The sequence below is a fragment of the Bacidia gigantensis genome (assembly GCF_019456465.1).
Source record: "Bacidia gigantensis strain McMullin 20006 chromosome Unknown contig_278, whole genome shotgun sequence".
NCBI classification, from domain to species: Eukaryota; Fungi; Ascomycota; class Lecanoromycetes; order Lecanorales; family Ramalinaceae; genus Bacidia; species Bacidia gigantensis.
Genome location: NW_025408606.1, coordinates 775,670 through 790,702, shown reverse-complemented (window position 1 = coordinate 790,702; position 15,033 = coordinate 775,670). Strand labels below are relative to the sequence as shown.

At 48.6% G+C, this 15,033-nt stretch overlaps 8 protein-coding genes across 8 annotated transcripts; 5 read left to right on the top strand and 3 right to left on the bottom strand.

Annotated features, from left to right (window-relative positions):
* Nucleotides 1-48: 48 nt before the first annotated feature.
* Nucleotides 49-693, top strand: KY384_007687 (uncharacterized protein; the record flags this gene model as incomplete). The annotated part of the gene is made up of 1 exon (XM_044816178.1): nucleotides 49-693. One exon carries the CDS (start codon nucleotides 49-51, stop codon nucleotides 691-693), a length of 645 nt encoding a protein of 214 aa, XP_044666818.1.
* A 30-nt stretch (nucleotides 694-723) lies between these two features.
* Nucleotides 724-1,831, bottom strand: KY384_007686 (uncharacterized protein; the record flags this gene model as incomplete). The annotated part of the gene is made up of 2 exons (XM_044816177.1): nucleotides 724-1,275; nucleotides 1,535-1,831. The coding sequence occupies 2 exons, from the start codon at nucleotides 1,829-1,831 to the stop codon at nucleotides 724-726; spliced, it is 849 nt and encodes a 282-aa protein (XP_044666817.1).
* Nucleotides 1,832-2,071: 240 nt separating this feature from the next.
* KY384_007685 (uncharacterized protein) lies at nucleotides 2,072-3,195 on the top strand (the record flags this gene model as incomplete). The annotated part of the gene is made up of 3 exons (XM_044816176.1): nucleotides 2,072-2,081; nucleotides 2,136-2,367; nucleotides 2,418-3,195. 3 exons carry the CDS (start codon nucleotides 2,072-2,074, stop codon nucleotides 3,193-3,195), a joined length of 1,020 nt encoding a protein of 339 aa, XP_044666816.1.
* A 1,905-nt stretch (nucleotides 3,196-5,100) lies between these two features.
* Nucleotides 5,101-5,628, top strand: KY384_007684 (uncharacterized protein; the record flags this gene model as incomplete). Its single annotated transcript, XM_044816175.1, has 1 exon — nucleotides 5,101-5,628. One exon carries the CDS (start codon nucleotides 5,101-5,103, stop codon nucleotides 5,626-5,628), a length of 528 nt encoding a protein of 175 aa, XP_044666815.1.
* A 1,567-nt stretch (nucleotides 5,629-7,195) lies between these two features.
* KY384_007683 (uncharacterized protein) lies at nucleotides 7,196-8,212 on the bottom strand (the record flags this gene model as incomplete). The annotated part of the gene is made up of 3 exons (XM_044816174.1): nucleotides 7,196-7,737; nucleotides 7,785-7,994; nucleotides 8,053-8,212. 3 exons carry the CDS (start codon nucleotides 8,210-8,212, stop codon nucleotides 7,196-7,198), a joined length of 912 nt encoding a protein of 303 aa, XP_044666814.1.
* Nucleotides 8,213-8,626: 414 nt separating this feature from the next.
* KY384_007682 (uncharacterized protein) lies at nucleotides 8,627-10,678 on the top strand (the record flags this gene model as incomplete). The annotated part of the gene is made up of 8 exons (XM_044816173.1): nucleotides 8,627-8,753; nucleotides 8,799-8,879; nucleotides 8,929-9,136; nucleotides 9,191-9,284; nucleotides 9,440-9,824; nucleotides 9,857-9,918; nucleotides 9,971-10,074; nucleotides 10,123-10,678. 8 exons carry the CDS (start codon nucleotides 8,627-8,629, stop codon nucleotides 10,676-10,678), a joined length of 1,617 nt encoding a protein of 538 aa, XP_044666813.1.
* Nucleotides 10,679-11,501: 823 nt separating this feature from the next.
* Nucleotides 11,502-13,530, bottom strand: KY384_007681 (uncharacterized protein; the record flags this gene model as incomplete). The annotated part of the gene is made up of 2 exons (XM_044816172.1): nucleotides 11,502-11,980; nucleotides 12,033-13,530. 2 exons carry the CDS (start codon nucleotides 13,528-13,530, stop codon nucleotides 11,502-11,504), a joined length of 1,977 nt encoding a protein of 658 aa, XP_044666812.1.
* Nucleotides 13,531-13,946: 416 nt separating this feature from the next.
* Nucleotides 13,947-14,462, top strand: KY384_007680 (uncharacterized protein; the record flags this gene model as incomplete). Its single annotated transcript, XM_044816171.1, has 2 exons — nucleotides 13,947-14,205; nucleotides 14,260-14,462. The coding sequence occupies 2 exons, from the start codon at nucleotides 13,947-13,949 to the stop codon at nucleotides 14,460-14,462; spliced, it is 462 nt and encodes a 153-aa protein (XP_044666811.1).
* Between the last annotated feature and the right edge of the window lie 571 nt (nucleotides 14,463-15,033).

Here is a 15,033-nt window from a genome sequence, read left to right as displayed (position 1 = left end):
GTCCGAGCTAGGATGAGAACATGACCTAGAATTCCTAGTAGTCCTACAATGGTCCGCATAAAGCATCGATACCTCGTCGTCCACTTTCTCTACCCCTCGTTACCAAAGGACTACGCTGACCCACGACCTTCTGTTCCCAATGTCCTCCAATATCATCGCCCAACCCCATCAGCAGTTGACAGCGGCCAGCTCATCCGACTCATGAAATCCTCTGTGGAATACATGTATGGCGATTACGGCCTCGGTCTGATAGCTTCATCTTTGAAAATCGTTTATTTTTCCCAGGCCACCTCAACAGCTATCATAAGGGTCGCTAGAGCGCATTGTCGAATATTGTGGGCGGCTTTGACTTGGATTACTACTCTGGGAAGGCCTGGCAAGGGACAGGAAGAACCTTGCGTAATGAGGGTTATTAGGTGTAGTGGGACCATCAGGAAGGCGGAGGAAGAGGTTGTGAGAAGAGCGAAGGAGGAGATCAGGAGGGCTAGGATTGGTAATGACCAAGATGAAGAGGGCGGAGAGGAAGCGGTGGGAGTTGTTCAGGTGCATGTGCGGGCGGACGATGGACCGAGGAAGCGGAGACGGATCGCAAAGGATCGAGGTGAGGATGTGGATGAAGATGTGGCTTTGGAAGATGAAGATGACGGTGGAGTCACGGACGAAAGCGAGGATCTTGGAGTGCCGATAGGATGAGGCATAGAAAAGCATGTGGCCAATAAGTCATCATTTTGGGCTCCGTCTTATGACCTTTATCCCACTACCGGGCGTCTGCCCATCATCAAAGTCTATGCCACCATCCCCGCCAAGAGGATGAGCCATACGCTGGACCTGCAGGGCTTTATCTGCCTCTTGCCTCTCGATCTCATCGAACTCATCCTTCCTGTCGATCCACCTCTCTTGCACATCGAAGACGGTCATTCCTGGCAGACCTTCCCTCATCGCGACTTGCCAGATCGTGTCATTCGCGCCCTCAGCACCTCCGAAGGCGTATCCACTGGCTCGATCAATAGCTTGAAGAAGTGTCATCATACTCTTCTTATCTTCCACAGCCAGCGTCTCGAACCCAACGAGCCCAAAATCTTCAACCAGGTCAACGACCGCATTGTTGAGACCCTCGAACTTAGGATGTCGCAGCATGGGGTTCTCGGCAGCAAGATGGGGTAAGATGTATGATAGGTCTTGAACTTCGGTGTAGAAGTCAAGATTGAACGGCAGCGGTCCGTAGCTAGAGATCTTGTCGATTTTAGTCAAAATGTTGAGATGTGAAAGGTCCATCTGGAGCATTGCTCTTAGTGACAGCAGAAGAGTCGAAAGATACAATGATGGCTGAGTCAAACAAAATGAGTCTGTCAGGTGTAATGCAACTAGCTATTCGACCAACCACAAGTTAGTGAAGAAAGTCCGTTGTGCCTGAATAGCATGAGAGAGGAAAGCTGCGGACTCTGTACCCAAGCTTCTGTAGCCTATAGAAGACCTTTCGCAGACTGTCATGATGCGTGAACAGTTCCACCTGCCCCGGACAGTCGAAAAGTACATAGTCTTCCCCCAGCGCCTTCAGTCCCTCCTCAAGCCATTCAACGTTGTGCTCAAGCTCTTCCAGTGCGTAAAGCGTGCCACCGTTAGGGCCCAGATTCTCGTCGTTCATCACTTCGTCTAAGGTCACCAGAGACCTAATATCAAGGGCGCTTTCGTAGGACGTGTGGTCATTTGCAGGGTCCAGATTGACCACAGAGCATTTTCGACCAATGGTGGACAAGAATTGGTGCATTCCATCGCAATATGTAGATTTTCCAGAACCAGGTGGACCAATGACTAATTGCGCAAAAGGCATAGTGATCCTCTGCACAACTGGAAAGAGTGCTTCCTCAAGCAGTAAATGCTCAGAATTCGCTGCCAATCCAGGTGAGGGAAGGGTTGAGATCCGGACTTCGTCAAAACTTTGATCCGGTCATTGTTTGCTATTTGCTTCCAATGGTTCACATTCAGGCCCGTCAGTCCCCCTCCGTTGCGCGTAGCATGTTGATCTTTGCTCCTCCAAATACCCAAGGCCAGCAAGACTTTCTTCTCGAATATGAGTGTCCGTGAGCAGTGCGACTCCAATGATTCAAGCCTAGTAGTCTAACAATCCTCTACAGAATATGACCTTCCAGATCCTCCGACAGACGCCATATCGGCAGTCAAATTCGCCCCAAAATCTAGTCGCATGCTTGTCTCTTCCTGGGACAAGTTCGTGTATCTCTATGATACAGCTCCACCCAGTGGGCAGCTCCTGAGCAAATTCGAACATCGCGCACCAGTGCTAGACGTTTGCTTTGGAGAGAACGAGAATGTTGCGTACACAGCTGGTGTAGACCACGCCTGTCGGAGGTTCGCAAACAATGATCAGGCTGCTGAGACTCTTTGCTGACCACGCGCAGGATCGACCTCACGACGTCCGACCAAAAGCTTCTGTCTACTCATGCCGCCGGCGTAAGATCAGTAGCGTATTCTCCTTCACACAACATTCTCATTTCCGCGTCATGGGACTGCACTTTGCATGTTCACCGTCTTACCGACACTTCACAAGAACCACTTAAGATCATGCTTCCGAATAAACCTTTCTCCTTATCCACCACGGCCACGAAGTTGGTTGTTGCTATGTCTGCACGCACTGTGCACATCTACGAGCTCTCTTCACTAGCAGCAAATGACAAGCCGGAACCATGGCAGCGTCGTGAATCTTCTTTGAAGTTCATGACGAGAGCAGTGTCTTGCATGCCCACGGATCTCGGCTACGCATCAGGGTCAATTGAAGGCAGGGTCGCAGTAGAGTGGTTCGATCCATCTACGGAATCGCAGGCAAGGAAATACGCATTCAAGTGTCATCGATTAAATCCACCAGAGGGAGATGAAGGGGGTGATATTGTGTATCCCGTCAATGCTCTGGCTTTTCATCCTACTCACGGCACCTTTGCTTCAGGCGGTGGGGACGGCATTGTGGCATTGTGGGATGGACTCGCGAAGAGAAGGATACGGCAGTATCAGCGATACTCTAGCAGTGTCGCAGCGCTTGGCTTTAGCGGTGATGGGAAGTACCTTGCCATAGCGACATGTCCAGGCTTTGAAGATGGGAAAGAAGCGGTTGGCGAGGGCGAAATTAAAATACACATTAGAGGTTTGGCAGACGGAGAAGCTAAGGGCAAAGGCGCGAAGTAGGACGACGAGCAATTGTTTTGAAAGCCTAAGCGCTTCAAAATTCACCGCTACCAAGATGCAGCAAGTGCAACTCACACATTCTAGAGACAGTACCTTTAGCCTAGCATCTGCATTGATGTCATCTCAAGCTGCTACAAAATTGAGAGAAATTCCTTCACGTTCAAATTCGATCACGAAGTAGCCTATATTTGCTATTATTTTAAAAACTTCATGGGTATTACATTACGAATGGAACAATCATCATATAAAACTTGTGTTCTTACTCAGAGTATCAATGCATCTCTTGCAAGAAGGCTTTCGAAGAGAGGAATACTTGAGGCCAATGTGCGAAATTTGAAAACAAGCAGCTCATGGTGACAAGAGTCAATAAATCAAGTGGTATCGTCAAGGTATTTTATTGCCGAACGATTCCCCATTCTCGTGGTATAATGATGACATGACTTCGGCACACTCTAGAACCTACGCCGAAATCTGATCGGAACATTCGATCGCGTGATGAAGTTGTAGAATTTCGACCACACGGGCGGACAGGGGTGTAAAGGCCACCAGAACACTTCATATCATTTAGGTCGATTATCGGTGACGACAGGGCTAAGGAGCTGAAGAAAGCCAGAAAGGCGGCTGTGGAGGTGCAATATGTTTTTGATCTCGACTCTCTAAAGGAGTTGCCTGGACACCATTACCGGTCATCTGAGCATTAACACACGCCCTTCGTTGGCTGAATAGACATGAAAAGAACGTAGAGCATCGGCTCGCCCATTTTCCACCAGATCATCCAGGTAGTAGGATCTTGAGCCCAAATCCGGTTTACCATGCTCGACAAGAATATCGGTGCTTCATTGAAACAGAAAGTGGGATGTTGGGGAAGCTCAGCATTCAGGACTATGGTGTTCTCGTAAGTGCCGGAGAGAAGCTCATGGAATATTTTGGATGCCAGGTGAAAGGCTTTCAGGAGTGAGAATCATTCTCAATATGGAATCTGATCACGACCTCGTGCATAGTATACACGTCAGATACGTCAGGGGTAGCTGTGTTATCACAAAGTCTAGGAATCCTCTGCCCTAACAAGTAGGCAATGAAATTCAAGCTGGATTGCCTCTTGCCCTGCGTCATGTTGTAGAGCAAGAGGTGGCTCGCTGATTAAATCATTCTCTCAGTCCAGTTGATGTCCCAGGCTTTATCAGAAGTTGCCTCTCTTTCCAGTGTGCAAATGTCTCCGTTTTTTATTCGGCATCTAGTGATGACCCAGCGATAGGTGACAAAACGCTGATGAAGATTTAACATGCTTCAACATCGTAGCCTTCACCTTGTCCTCATATGCACATGCGTATCTGTAAATGCCTCATGAAGGCGTCAGCTAATTGCAGACTTGCTGCACTTCAGTAGCATGCCTGGATTGGCCTGATTGAGCTGCTGCAGTAGTAGGATGAAAGCTGTATGTCAAAAGACGGGCCGCCTGGCGAGGAACTGTCACTTCTGCAGGCATTCGCTGTTGTCATGTCGCCATCCGCACCCAAGGGCAGTCACTTCAGGGCGAATGTTTATTGTACAGAGCGGCACCCAAGGCGGATTGTGAGAAAATCCAACCAGACATATTGAAGCCATGCTCTAAGGCTGAAAATCGGCTGCGTGCATTGCGCTTGATCAGTTGCAATACCCCAATTGCATTGTCAACACCGCCGCTATCCCGATCTGTGGAATGTATGCCATATCATGTCCCGTCCCGTCTCCACATAGAACGGTGCATTCATAGGAGCCCGATATTATGTTGTCTTGCATATATTTCTGCCCGCACTAACCTTTTTCTTCTCTCTTTATTTCTTCTCCTTTCGTTCGAATACCAATCATGTTGACTCCTTGCGTACAGCCATTCATCTCGAGAGCACAAGGTAGGAAGTCTACGCCATGTCTTCAGAATATGAGTCTTCTCCTCCACGGCTCACTGTGGCCAAGCTTGAGGAACTTCAGAGTCAGTGTATCCACAGGGCCCGCAAGCTACTATCAAGTGAGAAAGGCCTTACCTCCAACACCTTACCTTGGGGGCAAGTTGTACTTTCCGTCGCGTCATCACAATCGCAAGCACCTAATCTGTTGATGGGAAGCCAGGAGACCTACTGCTCAACAAATCTAACAAGTCTTCCCCCAGAGGAATGGCTGCAACTGCTGCTGGGTCAGGCAGGCTCTATGGAAGCAGACTTCGATAAAGATTCTGAGCCGCGTACTGAAAGTTCAAGCTTATCGTTTCCTGATCGCCCAACCTGGTTAGCATCCTATCTGATGCTGGGATGCGGCGCTCATCTTGGTGTTGAGACCTTTGGGGAGGCTGGGAAAGACATTTGGGCCAGGCAACCTGCCAATGAAGACAAGTCTCAGCCATTGCACGGGAGAACGAGTCAGCGCTCAGGCAAGCCTAGCTTTCTCCGAGATTTTTGATGCTTGCTAATCCTTGATCAGGAAATTTTCCAACTCATATTTTAGGTTTCTTGCCAACCATAGTAAAAAGTCCGGTTAATCCAGAGACTCTGCGGTACGACAGACCGCGCTCAAAATCACAAGACAATTCCGGTTGACTGCCGATTAGGACCCGATGAAAGTTAGACTGCACAGAAGACATAGCTTTCATATCCCAACAAAAAAGTTACAAGGCAAGGTTTTGACCAGTGGGACTAGCATACTGTGAATTTTTGGACAATGAGAGTACATACACTGTACATAGGATCCATGCCAAATCTGAGGAATAATGTGGTAATGTCCAGCTAGCTTGAAAGTGCCGGTCAGCCATCCAACCTTGACTACATCGTAGTCTTGCATTTGCAACTGATAGGATAATCTCTTTGGAAAGAATCACGTTCACAAGTACATTCTCGGAGATTCTGCAAAGCCTAAGAGCACGTGTGAGCCCAATCCATTATCTTCATCACCACACATTAGACACGTCATTCTTCGTACAACATTAGGAGGTTCGTTCGTGCATTCGTGAAAGAAGTCGTAACCTCGCAAACACTATTAAACACCCTTTTAGTCAAAATAAAAGGACCCAATTGGCGTTAGATAATGGTTTCTGCGGTAGATGAAGCCATGCCATTTATATCCGATTCCACCATATGCTGGAAGCCTATCATTATTCTTATCCCTGGTTAGAGATCTTAGTATCTCGCAAAGATCGATCACGTCGCCGTACTCGATTTGACCGTACAATATATCTATGTGAAAAGCAGGAAGCTGATTATAGTGTAGCATGACTTTGGCCATCTTGGAACTGGCTGCCGTCGCGGTACTTGCATGTTGGAGATGATGGCGAGCCGATGAAAGCACATGCCACAGCGATCGAGCGATCAGACCAGCAGGGTAGGGTGATCCTTTGTTGATGTAAAATGTCAAATCTTCGGTGTGGTGGACATGCTCGGGGAAGGTTGACAGGCTCTTCAGTATGTTGAGTATTCGTGAAGGAGATTCGCCCAGAGAGGCAAAAAGATCGGTATAGTTTGGTAGTATTGGAACTGCAATGGAGGAAAGAAGCCAGAGAAGTACTAAGAGAATGGGGTTGTGGAGGCGCATAGGGGCATTAGCCCCCAACTTCAAATGGCAAGTCGCCCATATCTGAGGGTCTACTCAATATAAATCTCACAGGGCCCCATGTTCGTTTGAAAATTTCTGCTTTTCTGCGACAGAGTTAGCAAACCTTCTCCCTTTTCCAGCACTTAGGATCGACGTTGCATGCGGGCCCAACCTATGGTAGGAACATCTGTCTCATGGGCTGCCGTTGCTAGCAAAGTGCGTGATCGTCTTCCTTTGCGCAATTAAAAGTCTGAGTCCCCCGGAGCCTTGCCAATGCTTCTATGCAGGGCTCGGACGGAACCGATGCAAGGTACGCATGATTTTCAGCAGGGATCGGAAACTGTCATGCCCATTCACGAAAATCGACCCTCTCGTGCTACCAATAATTTCATTGAAGCGTGGTTCATATTGAGACATTGAGATCCACTTCAGCCTTGGCATTTCACTTTTCAAGGCCCCTAGCCCTCACGCAGCGCGCAATTTGATCTTTGCACGTTGCTTCACTGTAGTGCTCCAGGATATCGTACAAAGATATGATCTCCTGCGTGCAATCGATGATCGCCTTAAGATCAAGGTCGCCTTGCGCCAACCAAGTCATGAATTGCTGAATCTTCCATTGCTGGTCAGTCTCGGCGGGTGAGGCAGCAAGGCGCGCATTCTTTTCTTCTGGCGCAGAATGAGCTAGAGCATTAGCTGCATTAGCTGCAGCTTGGAAACCTATCGGCGTCGGCTTCATGGTCATAGCAAAAAGAATCGCTGTCACAGCGATTATGTGGGGAGGAAACAAGAGTGGTAAATCTGTCAGGTAGTGGTCGTTGATCACAGACCAGGCTGATGAACTGTCGTCTTGACTCAATTCAAGGATGGGTTGCAGTTCATTGAGGGTACGGTATGGATGATGGACGATCATTTGCGAGTTGATCTCTGATATAAGCCAGAATTCACACTCGCCGAGTTTGGATACATCAGTGATAACAGAGTGGTCTACTGCCTTTCAGCCGATGCTTTCTATGTAGATAGGACAATCTCACTTGGCCATAGCTGACGTGACTCGCTTATGACTACACGAATATGCTGTGGGCACTCTTCCATTTTGCACGCTAGATACAGTGCTGTAGCAATGATCAGATATGGATTCGTGCGGCGAATCTCGACTTTGTTATAGAACCTCCGTAGATAGACCTGTGCTGTCGCTAGAGCTTGCTGTCGGACGGACATGCGCTTGCCTAGCTTAGCCAGCTCTGCAAGGATGATAAGCCGAGGGCTGGTAATCCGTTTTATGAGATGAGATGACCCTACGTTGATTGAAAAATTGGCTCAAAAGACGACGATCGGGCAACGGATACTGTTGAATTAGGTGGGCTTCCTTATCCTCCAGAGATTGCCTGGCGGCAGCCAATGATCCTCGAGTAAACTGCCAGTTCCGACACTGTGTCGACGCCCAGTAATTTGCAGCCATACTGTAGATGGCCAAAGTAGCATAGGATGATGATTGAACGGATACCAATACCGTCTAAAGATTCATCGAGCGACATTCTTCAGAGGCATCCATGTGACTCTGTAGCCTACCACAGCAAGACACGTGCGTTCCAAGAATGAAAGCAGGGAAGGAGGCCATCGGGGTTTATCATTTAAATATTTAATGAGCCGGCGGCTGTTGCCGCGGAGGCGCTGTCACTACGGAATAGCCCCACTTCATCAAGGGCAGAGATCCCTCTCGTAGACACCGAGCTCCCACTACACCTAACCTCTAGGCCTCTGTTGTGCACAAAAGCAGATGCATTCGAGATTCACCGACTTTGCCGTCTAGCAATGCCTGCTCAAACAAGCAAACCGCCATGACTTACTCCTAGCGATTGTACCTATCTGGATAATGGACAAAGAAGACCAGAAGGCGCAGGATGCTCGGGTGAGAAGACTTTGGCAGGTTTTGGATACCAGACAAGAAGGGCAATTGAACTTGAATGGACTTAAGAGCGGTCTAAACAGACTAGACCACCGTTTGTCACCCCTAGTGAACCATGGCTTCAGCTAAATGAGGAAAGCACTGAAATGTGCCGACTCCTTGCTCCAAGATATCTTGAAAGCCGTCGATGTCAATGGCGACGGCCACATCGAATATGAAGGTACCCATACGCTGCTCTCTGATCTATGAATCCGACTAAGTCAAGGCAGAATTCCGGCAGTTCGTTCAACACACGGAGAAGGAATTATGGCAGCTTTTTCAGAAAATAGACCGTGATCATAACGGGCAATTGGATAAGACTGAACTCAGATCAGCTTTCGTTGCAGCTGGTATCTATCTGCCCCCGTCGAAACTGGATCAATTTTTCGCCGAGGTGGACAGTAATCACGATGGAGTTATCACATGGGATGAATGGCGGTATTTCACTACGTCTCTAAGTCCACTAGAATCAACAAGACTGAATCGTTCTAGCAATTTTCTCCTCTTTATCCCTGCCGACATTCCTAGCTTACGCGCCGTTTTGTCTTACTATTCTTCGACCGTGACAGTGAATCCGGAAGGAGATGTACATGTCTCCAATGAGACTGTTGAGTCGACAGGTAATCATCGATTTTCTACGAAATTATTTGGCAGAATGATGCGCATGTTTAATCCACCACGACCGTCAACCACTCCGTCCTCCCCCCTACAAGGCCCTCTTCGCTCTTCCAACCTTTGCAGGTGCCGAACGAATCAAAAGAGGCTTCGTTTCCCTGGGACCCTGGCGAGTACATCATAGAAAATAAAGCCTCTTCTGAAGCTATAGTCATTGCATCGACCCCCGAAAAGGCCGCATTGCTGACCGATTTCGCTCCTCATCCAGGCTACTTTCTCGCCGGAGGGATCGCAGGCGTAGTTTCTCGGACAGCGACAGCTCCACTCGATCGACTGAAAGTATACCTGATTGCCCAAACTGGCGTGAAGGAAGAAGCGGTGCAAGCAGCGAAAGCAGGTGCACCTGTGAAAGCTGCAAGGAATGCAGCAGGATCATTACTTGAGGCGACAAGAACTCTGTGGCGTCTAGGCGGCGTTCAAAGCCTCTTTGCTGGTAGTCAAGTCCCATTCTGTGACATCTTTCAGTTCTCGCTGATTATGCAGGCAATGGATTGAACGTCTTGAAAGTTATGCCCGAGTCCGCTATCAAATTTGGGTCATACGAGGTGTGTCCATTGTGCACAGAGACTACTTTTCCATGACTAATGTTTGTAAAAGGGTTCAAAACGTGCTTTTGCAAGGCTTGAAGGTCATGACGACCCTAAAAACTTAGCGCCGTGGTCTCAGTTCTTTGCTGCGGGAATGGCTGGAATGATTTCCCAGTAAGAAGCTAGTCTCATCCGACGTATGTGGGCGCTCATTTACTCTAGATTTGCCATATATCCTCTTGATACGCTCAAGTTCCGGATGCAAAACGAGACTGTTAAAGGCGGACCAACGGGTAACGCATTGATTTCGAAGACTGCTAAGAAGATGTGGGCTCAGGGTCCTCGTTCTTTCTACCGTGGCATCACAATGGGACTGGTCGGTATGTTCCCATATAGCGCCATTGACCTCACTACATTCGAGTACTTGAAGCAATTTGTCACAGCGCGAAATGCACGGCGGCTGGGTGTGTCTCAGGAAGACGAATCGGCTCAACCTGGAAACTTTACCACAGCAGCTATGGGTGCCTCATCAGGTGCCTTTGGGGCAAGTGCGGTCTATCCATTGAACCTATTGAGGACGAGGCTGCAGAGCCAGGGTACCGCGATACATCCCCCCACTTATACCGGGATCTGGGATGTCACTGTGAAGACTGTCCAAGGGGAGGGTATGCGAGGCTTGTTCAAAGGCATCACTCCGAATTTGTTGAAAGTCGTACCTGCCGTAAGCATCACTTACGTAGTGTACGACAATTCGAAGTCTTTGCTAGGATTGCGGTGACCCAAAGTCGCTCGCAGAAAACGCCTTGGGACCACCCTTCAGTGTAAGCGGCTCCGATCGACGCCTCGGACTGCGATCTGTGTTTGGCGCAATATAGCCAAAGGAGTGAATTGCCAAGTCCTCCGTGAAGTCAAGTGACAAGTTCGATTCAGCAGAACTTATCCATTGCCTTGGCAATCACAGCGTTGGGCGGAAAGATTGTGGCTCAACAGTAAAGATGCTGGACTGGCAATCTGCTGGGACTCATAAGAGGTAGCCCTCCTTGCAATATGACTAACACTTGGACTTTTGTCATTAATGTGCGTATACCTCCCCTAATCCTCCTGCGACAATCGTCCTCAAGGGCTAGAGGTAGGGCAATTTAGACATGATGGTAGTTGCGAGCTTGTCGGGGCAGATACGAGGGATTTAGATTCAATGTCTTGGTGCAAATCTGGCGGCGCTTCGTCTGAAAATTTTGGGAATGATCGCAGCTTACGTATATCCGAGAAGGCGTTGGGGACTGTTAAGCTTCCCCTTGTTACCTGAGGATAAGCTAAACAGGAAAAGCTATTGAAACACCGAGTAAATCACTGTAGCTGAGGACCGATACTCTCTATGCCAGAATGACGTTACCAGACGATTGTTGTACAGATATGGTACCCTTGTAAGACTTTGATGAGGACGTCCACCTCTAGCAGTTGATCACCAATGCTCGAGGTCTTAAGCATGATGAAATGTCGACATATGAGGCATGCAAAGACCATCACATTTACTATGAGCCCCACAACCAATCATACAGGAAATAAGCCATAAATTTCGCCTTTAAGAGACAGCTCCTTCTTCACCCTTCCATTCTCTGTACCCCGGCTGGCTGTACCAAACTTTTGAAGTCCAAGCCCACCTCCCCCATCATCCCGGCATGCTCCTTCGCTCTCGCTACACTATCTGCATACGTTGGACTTCCTGTAGTTACACTGCTCAATTGCCGCCCGAGACTGTCATTGAATTCTTGTAATCGCTCATGGCACCACTTCACGCAGGCACTCGACATAAGTGGCGGAAAGCACTGCTGGTATACCTTTACGGTGTTTCGCATGAGGGAAAAGTAGACGAAGCTGAGCTGGAAGACGTGATGACGCAGGTCGCCTTCGAAGATGATACTTCGGGCGCGAGTATTGATGAGGGCTTTGCGCGCGGAAAGGTAGGTTTCCCGCGCCAAGGCGTCGAATGAAAGACGGACTAGGTAAGCTATGTGCTTTTGGGTCGGAGCGAGGTGGGCGTGAGTGGCTGAAAGACGGAGATTAAGGATGTCTGTCAATTCTATACGTCAGCCAAGTTATGGCAAGAATCATGATCATGTCTCTCGACTTACCAGCGAGTTTGCGGGCTCGCTCGTCGACCTTGGTGCTGATGAGGTCTTGAGCGATCATGTTCCCCTTGAGCCCTTTGGCGAGCTTCCGCAGCTTCTCGATCCTTCGCACAGCCTCCTCGAAGCGCTGGAGGGCGACTTCGCTATCAAGCTCATCAATTTGGCCTTCCACCCATCGGAGGTTCTGATGTTTGCCATCGACCTCGATCATGATTTCTGGCCTATCTTTGGCATTGCTAATTTTTCTCAGAAGTTCGGTTTTGTTAGAAAGAGCGGGATCCCTAGTGGTAAGATAATCCATGTTCTCTCTTGTCTTGTTACTTTGCTCCTCCATATCGGCTCTGAGCGTTCTGCGTAGTTCGTCTGCTGTTCGTCGAAAATCTTGAAGCAACTTCATCTTGTCTGCAGTTGTCGTTTTGTCGCTGCGGTACGTGAATGATTCTTGACCACATCGAATGCTAATTGCATTGGACATGCCGCGCTTATCGCCTGCACCCGAGGCATTCGAGGCAAGATCGACCATATCTATGTCTTGTAGAGGCCAACATCTGTCTGCAACCGCTCTCGTGCTTTGACTTTGTTTTGCGTCAGCGGCCGTACTGGCATCGACGCGCTTTTTTCGCCGACCGGCTATCATCAGATGGTCGTTTAAGAGAAAAATGTGCGCGTGTCTTTTTGTTTTCCAGGTCGCCGCATCAAGCTCTAGCCAATGCTGTTGCTCCGTAACGACATGCCGACCTGGGATCGCGGGGAGGAATTTCTGCGATCCCTCGATTTTTTTCCACAATGTGTGCAGCTGTGCGCTCCACATGGCTTCTAGATTGGCCACCGAACTTCTATTTGCCTGCTTTCGTGCCCTTGATCGAGCATCATCGTCTATTGTGACTGTAGGTTCTAGAGCGCCAGCACTGATAGAAGCCTGGCTTACCGCCGAAGTGAGCTCGGAAATCAGACCTCGCAATGTTCGCATTTCGCCCTTTAATTTCTCGGCTTCTTTGCTAACCTTAATGAATTGAGATCGATTTTGATAGACATTCTGCTGAATGTCGCTCGAGGCACGGTTCTTCAGCTTGCGTAGAGTTCCCTGGTAATCTTGAAGGTCTTGGTCAGAGGCATCAGCAAGCAGATTGGTCGAGTATTTCTCGGTTTGAAAGGCAGGGTCTTTGAGAGCATTCACGTCCAGTGGTATTTTCAGACCTTGGCCGGCTTGCTGCTGCCCGTGACTGCTGGGCTTGGAATAGCCTTGAGAGAGCGATGGAACGGGCGGTGCATTGGCTGTGTTAAAGTCTGGGAGCTGATTAAATCTTGTAGAGTATCTTCTTTTGACTATGTCAGCGGTATTGGCTGTATCTGTCCTCCCAGTGGTATTCGTACGTGTGGAGCCATTGAGAGTCGGGGGCTTCGTTTGAGAGATCGGTCCTGATATTGGTTTGGGACCGCTGATGGGAATGCGCTTTGATTTCTTCTGACGGAGCGAGAAACCCTTGTTCTTGTCGTCCATTGCAGTTTGCAGGGCATCTGAGCAATATCTATACCTCGACTGGTTCCATGATGATGACACCCTCCACTCAGTGTGATGAATACCTTGCTTGTGCAAGAGAAGGCACCCTGAGAGCCAACCTATTAAAGCCTGGCCTTCCTTGGCATTCAAGGCTTGCAATGAAGAAAATAATTACGGAACTTCAATCCAGCGCAACGTCTTTTACAACAAACTATTAAGATCGTATTTTCGGCGTCATAAGAGAGTTATCTATGTTGTCTCTTACATAACATCATCAGTATCGCAGCTATGACCGTCTCATCGTCGGTAAAAGCCTCTACAATACTAGCTGCCTCAATCGGTGTAGTAGCCACCGGCTTCTTGGGTACTGTTCTATCTAGTCCGAAGAGTGAGATGTGACTTCATGCGTATTGATTATGTCAATTCTAGGCTACGCTGTGTACTTCGATTACAAACGACGGTCAGATCCAGCTTTTCGCAGAGCTCTGAAAAAAGAGTCAAGGCGAGAAGCTAGGGCTGTAAAAGAAGAAGCAGAGAATCAGAACGCACAGCAGAAACAAGCAATACAGGATGTAGTTGATCAGGCGAGACGGGATGACAGCCCAACAAGCATTGAAGAGAGAGAGGCCTATTTCATGGAGCAGGTTTCGCAAGGCGAAGGTCTCGTAGGTGACGGTGAGTCTGTTTTGCGAAAGATTTGCTTTGCAAGAGGCTGACATTCGTCTACAGATTCGCGCAGACTCGAAGCTGCAACATTCTTCTACAAAGCACTCAAGGTCTATCCTAATCCAAAGGATCTCATCGGAATATACGACAAAACAGTACCAAAGCCTGTGATTGATGTCTTAGCAGAGATGATAGCTCTCGACTCGTCGCTCAGTGGAAGTCTCTCGGGCTCAGGGCCTGGTTCTGATCGTGGAATTGATGATTGAACAAGCTTCCACACGCCGACTGTTCCATCCAATCTTCGTACCCTTCCGCACCTTCTCTACTCACGTTCTACCGGGCGCTCGGTCGTCTTTCAAGAGCCTGTGAGGGCTTCATGTACAGAATAGTCACGGCTCAGGAAAGCTTGCGAGCGACGAAGATCACATAGATAATGCATCGGAAGGCGCAAAGTGGAGAGGCATGTTCTTTTCATTCTGTATTTTAGGTCCTCGTCGATGGATCTTTCACCTGTTTTATACAAATACATGTTGCATAATCCGGACTGCGTTCGCATAGTGCATTGATCAATGCTCGACATCACTGTTGCACCAGAGTTTCAGAGGCGCGTGTCAACCAGAAATGCCAAGCGGCGGGGCGTTACGTTAGTTCTTCACCTCAGTTGACAGGCCGCGTCCCTCAAGGTGTGTTTAAGGAAGGAGCTACCCCATTTCTTCCTTCCTTCCTTCCTTTCTTCCTTTCTTCGTATTGCGCCCGATCAATTGCCCTTGAAGGGTCTTCCGTTCGCTTCTCTCACATTCTCCACGCTCGTTAGGGACAGGTTCGTATTCAATTCTT